Source organism: Triticum urartu, unplaced genomic scaffold (assembly GCF_003073215.2).
Source record: "Triticum urartu cultivar G1812 unplaced genomic scaffold, Tu2.1 TuUngrouped_contig_7184, whole genome shotgun sequence".
Taxonomy (NCBI): Eukaryota; Viridiplantae; Streptophyta; class Magnoliopsida; order Poales; family Poaceae; genus Triticum; species Triticum urartu.
In genome coordinates this window covers 1-8,157 of record NW_024118007.1, presented here as the reverse complement: position 1 = coordinate 8,157, position 8,157 = coordinate 1, and the positions used below count along the sequence as shown (strand labels likewise).

Genomic DNA, 8,157 nt, shown 5'->3' with positions numbered 1-8,157 from the left:
ATGTAGACGCCTTGGAAGTAGTGGTCTCGGAGCTTCCGTTCGTCGAACTCGGCCTTGATGCGGTCCCAGTACGTCTCCAAGCTCTGGTTCGCGCCGGTGGTCGGGTCGAGGCAGACGACTTTTCATGCTTCGGCGAGGCATTCCTCCTCCTTGGACGTCCACTTGATACGCGGTTCGCCTGACCTAGCCGTCCCCTTCTTCTTCTTCTTCTGGCGCCCCTTCGTCGGAACAGGAGCCGGCTCCTCCTCCTCCTCCTCGTCCTCCTCCTCCTCCTCCTCGGGTTCCTGCGCGTCCTCGCCATAGACGTAGCCAAGCTCGGCCTCCATGTCGCCGTTGAGATCCACTACCTCGTCCTGGGTGGCGAACACAGGAGACGCGGCGGCCGCGGTCGATCCTGTCGCGATGATGTCGTCCATGTCGGCTCCTGTGTCGTCCGTGTCGCCGAGGTGCGAGAAGGGCAGCGGTCCACGGCGGAGATGGGGCATCGGTGTGGACGTGTAGGCGGCGGGCGGCGAGTAGTTGTATGGAGGGTACTGCACGCCGACGAAGGCGAGCGAGGGTGTGCGCGTCACGGGGTGGCCATGGGGAAGGTCACGTTTGGGTTGAACCCCCCGTGCGCGTCGCCGTCGGCGTAGCCGGGCGACGAGGATCCCCATGGAGATCCGACGCCTTGCTGTCCCCAGGGCGCGTATTGGGCGTGGCTGACGACGGGTGAATTCATCATCCCCGCGTGGTCGACCGATGAGGAAGACGCCGCCGCGCGCGCCGCGTTGTCGCGGGCCTTCTTGGCAATGGCCCTGTTCCGCCGGTCGTGGTTGCCGCCGCGCGTGGCATGGCGGCGACTGGAAGGCGAGCGGGAGGGGGTTTGGCGGGAGAAGGCCCTCGGGTCGCCGTCAAGGCGGGCCCACGCGTTTTTTTCGCTTGTGCCGGCTCCCCAAGCGTCCCCAGGGCGCCGGGTTTGGCCTGGGTCCGCCGGCACCAGTTTTGGCTCGAGCCGGCGAAAAACGGGCTTCTAGGGACGCGACTGGACCGTTTTTTTAACGTCGGCGCGGTAAAATCATCTGGAAAGGACCTGTTGGAGGCGCGGCTGGAGATGCCCTAACTCCACCACACTACATGAGTCCGTCGTCGGCCGTACCAGGCATGCCTCTTTATCGTTTCCTATGGCAGATAGCATCGATTCCGCTAGGACGGGGGCATGCCGCGATGAAGAACATCCGTGTCTACAACGTGTGAAGCTGGTAGTCAACACGCCGCATGCAACGTCCCACTCTCCATGGAGGAGCCCGAGTCGACGGAGGCGACCCTCCTGGTGGTAATAGGTGGTAAAAGTTGTCACTGCCTCCGGACATGGGACACCCCCAGCAAGGACGACCAGCACACTATTGTACGAGCACTGGCCCCGGATCCATGGACCCCGGCGTCCTTGGGCAAGCCGCACGCTGTCACGACCCGGGTCACGTGTCCACCATGGAAACCCGTTGAACCAGGCCCTATGGAGATGGCTCTGCCGGTGCCGACAGGTGTTCGTAGCAGCCGTCGTGTCGTCTTAGAAAATGAGGGTGAACGGGGTGGCGAGATCAGCGATCCGATTCTATAGAAGACATCTCGTGATATGTCACTTGTGCATATCTGTTTTTAGTGTAGTTTGAATGTGGCCTATCTATCCTATTTGTGATCATCCCTCTGTCACCTACTCCCTCCCTTGACAAATATAAGATGTTTTAAATATTTCAATATGGACTACATACGGAACAAACACATTAAAACGTGGATTCACAAAAAAGTTAGAACATCTTATATTTGTGAACCAAAGGAGCACTGTAAACTAATATAAGACTTTTTAGATCACTCGATGTAGTACCTTTTAAGCCTCCTAATTTTAGGCATGGGCGTGTGTCCACCACTATCTTTGTTACACTAGTTTATTAAACAACCAGACCAACAATCATATCAGCAACCACATTAGTGTATAACATCTTTGAGAGAAACACAACCAAGGATATACAAATAACATTACAAGGTAAGAAAAGATTGAGTACAATATTTTCTGCGGTGTACAGGTACAATAATGGAGATGATACATTATAATAGTGAGGCTTTGCCTTCCCTTGTACTCCCTATTTATTTTAGAAATCAAAGCGGGTAAAAAAAAAGAAACAAAGCATCCTTTTGTTAGCCCGTTTCAAGTGTCTTTGAACTGCTTATTATTGTGACCTGGCATGCGTGTATTGTTGGTACTTGTTTTGGGGGACTTGATCTTCACTGGATAGCGGTGGATGCACCCTGCCCATGGCCCATTCGTGTCGGGGGATGGAATGATGCACTTCCACACCGCGCTGTTGCATTTGAATCCTGAGCCAAAGCCGATCATCCATACGCGATCACCACGATGCATACGGTCCTTGGCCTCTATATATGCTAGCTCATACCAAGTTGAGCTGCTGGATGTGTTTCCGAAGCGGTGCAGGGTCATCCTCGATGGCTCAACATGCTCGTCGGACAAGCTGAGGCTGCGTTGAACCTCATCGATGACCGCAGTCCCACCAGCGTGTATGCAGAAATGCTCAAATGCTGTGAGGAAGTTGGGCACGTACACTTTGAAACGCCCGTTGGTCAGCTTTTGTGCCACAAAGGACATTGCAAACAAAACTTGTTCCGAGATTGGGAGGACGATGGGTGCAAGGGTGACGATGTTGGCTTTGAGAGTGCGGCCGGCAGCAGCGATAAGGTCCTTGGAGAGATTGACACCAGTGTGCCCCTTGTCATCCTCCTCTCGATGTATGCATCTATATGAGTTATCATCCGCCGCGGTAAGCGTACGCACAACCGACATGAGCCGGAGTCGGGCTTTGGCGGCGGATGTGGACAGTAGCACGGCTGCTCCGCCCATGCGGAACAGGCAAAATGGCAGAAGCATAGCTCGCTCATTCCCATCATAAAGAAGGGGGGATAGAGTTTCTGTAGATACCACCAACGCTCGTGCGCCTCGGCGCGCGGTCTGTAGAAGGTTCCTCGCAGCCTCTACTGATATCAGCCCAGCGCTGCACCCCATTCCAGATAGGTGCACACTGCGGATGTCGCCTCGTAGCTTGTACTTGTTTATTATCATGTCGATGAAGGACGGTGTTGGGTTGAAGCCGCTGCAGTTGACGACTAGTATGTCGATAGTGTCAGGACATACGCTTGTCTTGGAAAACAATTCGTCAATGGCTGAGAAGACCACGAGCTCAGCCTCTTCGCGGGCCGCCTCTAATGTTAAGTACTTCTTCCATGGGATATAGTGGACTGGTGTGGGCAAGCAGGTCTCCTCGCTGAGCCCTGAGCTCTCGAGAAGCCGCGACATGAAACGGATGCTCCGTTCGTTGAGTGTAGACGATTGGCGCGCGCACTCCAGGAATGCGGCAAATGGGACGCGGTTAAGATGAGTGCCATGGAAGCAGGCGTAGTCGACGAGGTACACCTTCCGTGGTTGTGATAATAGATACATGGTAACTGCAGAGGCTGGGAGGAAGCATGACAAGAAGAGGTATGCAGGTGTAAGGGCTCTGAGCCGACCCAGGATCTCATCGTGCCCGAGCCTTGCTACCACAACAATAGTGGCTGCCGCTATTGGCACGGTCACCATGGATAGGAAGTTGTCTACTACGAGCTTGAAGAGAAATTTGAGGTTCTTCCAAATTCCTGATGAACTCATGCTGCCAAAGCGCAAACATGTGGTTCTATCTGTGTGCGTGTGAGTGTTGTGAATGTGAAGATAGACTTGTCTTACATATAACAGCTGGTTTTATTGCTACCAACTACCAACTAATTGTGCAAATGAAATGTATCCATTAACACGGTGTAGCATTAAGCAATCACATGTTTTTTTATAGATCACCGAACTAAACATATTGTTCCAAATAGCCCAAACAGACATTAAGATACCCAATCCATTCTGATAACGTGTAACATGGTACTTGGGACTTTTTTCCCCTTGACTGATATTCGATATTTCTGATAACGGGAACTCTTGCTAGAAGGACCATGTGGTTGCGAGCCCGAGCTGGTGTCCCTGGGCTTCTTTTAGTTCTTCTCTTGTATCACCACTGATGGGTGCTGAGAGCTCATCAGTGATGTTCTTTTGTCACCATTGACGGGCATCCAGCTGGAGGGGGTTTAGGCGCCCTTCACTGAAGAACTATTCTGTACTAGTTACAACGACAACGGCTAGGGCTATTGGCACAGTTACCATTGGTAGAAAGTTGTTCACGATGATCTTGTTCACATATTTGGGCTGGCTGCTCATTCGTGCTAAACTCATGCTGTTGAAGTGCGTGCGCGGGAGAGGGTGTAGGGATAGAATGTGGCTGGTGCCTGGTACCGCGATCCCATATACAGACGGGGAAGTTCAAACCAACTGATTTCATTGTTATCAACCAATCCACGTGTTTTTTATGGATCGTTCCTTTGACACTGCTTCAACAAACTAAGCATGTCATTTGTTTCTTTGTCTGAACTATATCACATTTTCCTACCTGCGAATTCCCGACCTGCCTTGCCCAAATTAATGGGGCAGTAGTATGGTGACAGCTTATCTATGATAAGTCATTTTTTTTTCTTTCGAAATTAAGGGGTTCCCCAATTTCATTTCTGGAAGAGAATGTTCCCTACAGGACTGTTCCAGAATTATGATACATATCCAAAACAAAAGGACAGACACAAAGACTGAATAGTTCTCACTACTTTATAGTTTATAAAGCCGTCTGGGAGTACCAGAAACTGGTGGACAAAAAAGGCTTGAATACAAGCCTCTAACATGTCTAGACAAATAGAATACTCCTTTTATATGGGTTAACCAAAAAAAGATAAATATGCTAGGAATTACCAAAAAATTAGAAACATCCGATCATTGGTTTGGTGGACCCTAAACTTAAAGTCTAGATTTAATGGCTTAGATTTAATCTCACTTCCAAAGAACCCACGCAATCAAAATAGATCTCATTTGATTTATTTATTGTTTTGCATGGAGATATCATAACCTACAAAATCAGAATAGATCTCATGTGTTTCTTTTGCATGGAGATCTCATACGATATATTAGATGGACTTCTTTTTCTTATAGGTTACAAAAAAAAAGATGGACTTCCTTTTGTAGCTGGACACGTATCCTCACCTTAATAGTCACAAGTTCCTAAAAAAGACAATAAGTGTAGGTTGCATACGTTCCGATGCATTGCTCCGTACGTATGAAAGAGGACACTAGCCTCCTCCTTCACGACGACTCCTCTTCCGCCCCCATCCCCCGAACTCCCCCTCCCATTGCATTGGGTTTCTCCCATGGCGTCCTCCACCCCAATTTGTAGGCCAGCGGCATGTGGGACGACATAGAATACAGATCTACCATTTGAGGAGGCAAGAAGAGTCATGACGGACGGCTGCAGGTAGGATAGGGTGCATCCGGGGAGGAGGTCTGAGGACTCCCCGATTCGAGGGTGCTGGCGGCTCAAGGACTCTCCCGGGTGATGAGGATGCAGCTGCAGACGATCTGGAGAGGATACTGACCATGGGCTTGTGAGGCGTACGGAGAGGGCTAGGACGTTGATTTTTGTTTCTTTTTGAAGGCAGGCTAGCGGTTTGGAGAGGAAAATATTGTGCAATATCAATTCAAGTTAGAAAGCGCTGATGGATGTATGCATGAAGATACACGAAGATGGAACGGGCCAAATTGTTGAGTTTTCACCTGGTGGAGGCCGCATGAGAATTCTTCGATCTAGCTCTTCTGCTCCCCCCAAATTCAAAACGTGATATTATATGCTATATGATCCAACCCACTACCTCTTCTGTTTCTAAATATTTGTCTTTCTAGAGATTTCAATAAGTGACTACATACGGAGCAAAATGAGTGAATCTACACTCTAAAATATGTCTATATACATCCGTATATGGTAGTCCATTTGAAATGTCTAAAAAAACAAATATTTAGGAACGGAGGGAGTAATAGTTTAGCATATACTCTCTCCGTTCCGAATTACTTGTCGCAGAAATGAATGTATCTAGAACTAAAAAATGTCTAGATACATCAATTTCTACGACAAGTAATTCCGAACGGAGGGAGTATTTATATTTGGAACTAATATGTGTACATACAAAGCAGTATGTTATGTCTAATCAGTCCAGATTTGTTTTTCGTAATGTCATTATGCTTTACAAGTGAGAGTTTTTACCTTCTTCAATTGTTTCCTGGGAATTACCAAATTCGTAGCAAAAGGCTATCACGATAAGACCTTGAACACTTCCAAGGTAAAATCCACACATCATGTATTTCTTGTAGTATAAGCAACATAAGCTTGGTCTTTAAAATTTCTTAATTAGAAGATACTTCCTGTAACTACAAACACCACAGACCATAATGATGATCTCAATCTCATGGCCCGCAAGAGTATGTTTTGTTTAGGCTGGAAACATGGAATGTCACTGATCAGAGTTTGTGGACAATTGCGATTATGTAACCGCCTATTGTATTTTGCAGGTCTTCGTTATTTATGACTCAAGGATATGTCCTCTGTACATTGGTCCACTCACATACGTTTGTTCATTTTACGGGAAGTCTCTGACACTGAAGAAAATCTGTACAAGTGAAATTGTTCAACTGCAGAAGAATATAGCAGAAAGGTAAAAGATATTAAGTGGAAAGGGGAATGGGAGTTGAGAGGGTGTCAATTCCCACCAATTTCTTCTCATGGGCAGACCTTCATCCCAAACTAATTCCGATCATATACCAAACAAGGGAATAAGAGTGAAATTCTATTTCACATGCCTACTCCCTCGTGCGAACTCCTCTTCCCCTTCCCAAAGTTTACCAAACAGGCTGAGGAAAAGAAATCACGCCACAGACTGGCATGAGTCCCCAGGTGTTTTTAGGCGATGCGACCAAAGTGAGATCATCAGAATAGTACATCATTTGATAGTAGTCTATGTTTCCTGCATTTTTGGAAGAGCAGCATTGTGTTCCATCAGCTAGCATTACTGCATCAACTGCTCTTGAAGTTATCATATCCAAATACTACCAAACGTACCCGTACGTACAATGAGCAGGTGAAGCATATTTAATGCTAGTTTCAAGGCAGATTAATAAATGATTTGACACATACATACATTAGGAAACAAGAAGGCCAAGAGAACTTGTCCATTTGTATTTTTATTTTTCCGACAGAGAGAACTTGTCCATTGCAATGGTGCATCTAGCATGGTTATAATGATATATCATTGTGCCGATAAATCTTGAGAGCACGACTACACAAAATAGAGAGAAAAATACTACCAAGTCTGACAAGTATTCACAAGTTTACGACAAAAGAAACAAAAGTCATGTCTAACAAACTGCCCTCGCGTGTTCTTTTGTCTACATACCCTCTGCAGTATATTTAAGGGAAGGACGTCAAAAGTTCATTCTCAATTGAAATCTCAACAAAAAGCCCCAGCTGATTTAGGTTGCAAAGGTTACACCAATTCAAGAGCAACATTTCTCCTTTAGCTGCTGACATGGTTGATTGATCACATGCCAAATTAAACAGGCAGCCACACAGATATATATGCACTAGAAAGAGTACTCTAGACAAAGCAAGAGTTGATATGATTCATACATGACTTACTGAAGTTGTGTCTACGGTCGACATAGTGTACAAGATACTCGTCAAGGTTGTAGGGTCTGGCATCCGGAGTATAACCCTGTGTCATATCGTAGACGAACTTGTGCTTGGCTGCAACCCTCCTGTGGTTCTTCTTCTTGTTGATATGATAGATGCTGAACCCATAAGATTGCTGATGACGGCAGCCCAGGTATACTGAGTCGGCAGAAATGGAGGGGAATGTCTCCGTGGAGATGTGCAAGCAGTGCGTCAGGCCGACAAACAGCGCGTTCTGACCAAGGCTCCTGACGGGGACCAGCCTCCTGCCGGCGATGTCCACCTCCAACAGCTCAATGCGGCTGGTGATGCCGTCCACTGTGAATAGCTCCTTTCGATTGTATGCCTCAACGCCGCCGAACCGCTCCATGCCTCTCCAGTACCGCACCATCAGCATCCTCCCACCGGTGCCACGGACCAGGAGCGAGATAATGTGATTGAACCAAATGTAGTCTTTCTCGGCAAAGCAGCGCTGGTCAACCACCCCCAC

General features: G+C 47.8%; 1 protein-coding gene across 1 annotated transcript; it reads right to left on the bottom strand.

The window, feature by feature from the left end:
• Positions 1-1,953: 1,953 nt before the first annotated feature.
• Positions 1,954-3,885, bottom strand: LOC125531472 (3-ketoacyl-CoA synthase 5-like). Its single transcript, XM_048695864.1, has one exon. The coding sequence runs from the start codon at positions 3,695-3,697 to the stop codon at positions 2,186-2,188; it is 1,512 nt and encodes a 503-aa protein (XP_048551821.1). The 5' UTR covers positions 3,698-3,885; the 3' UTR covers positions 1,954-2,185.
• Between the last annotated feature and the right edge of the window lie 4,272 nt (positions 3,886-8,157).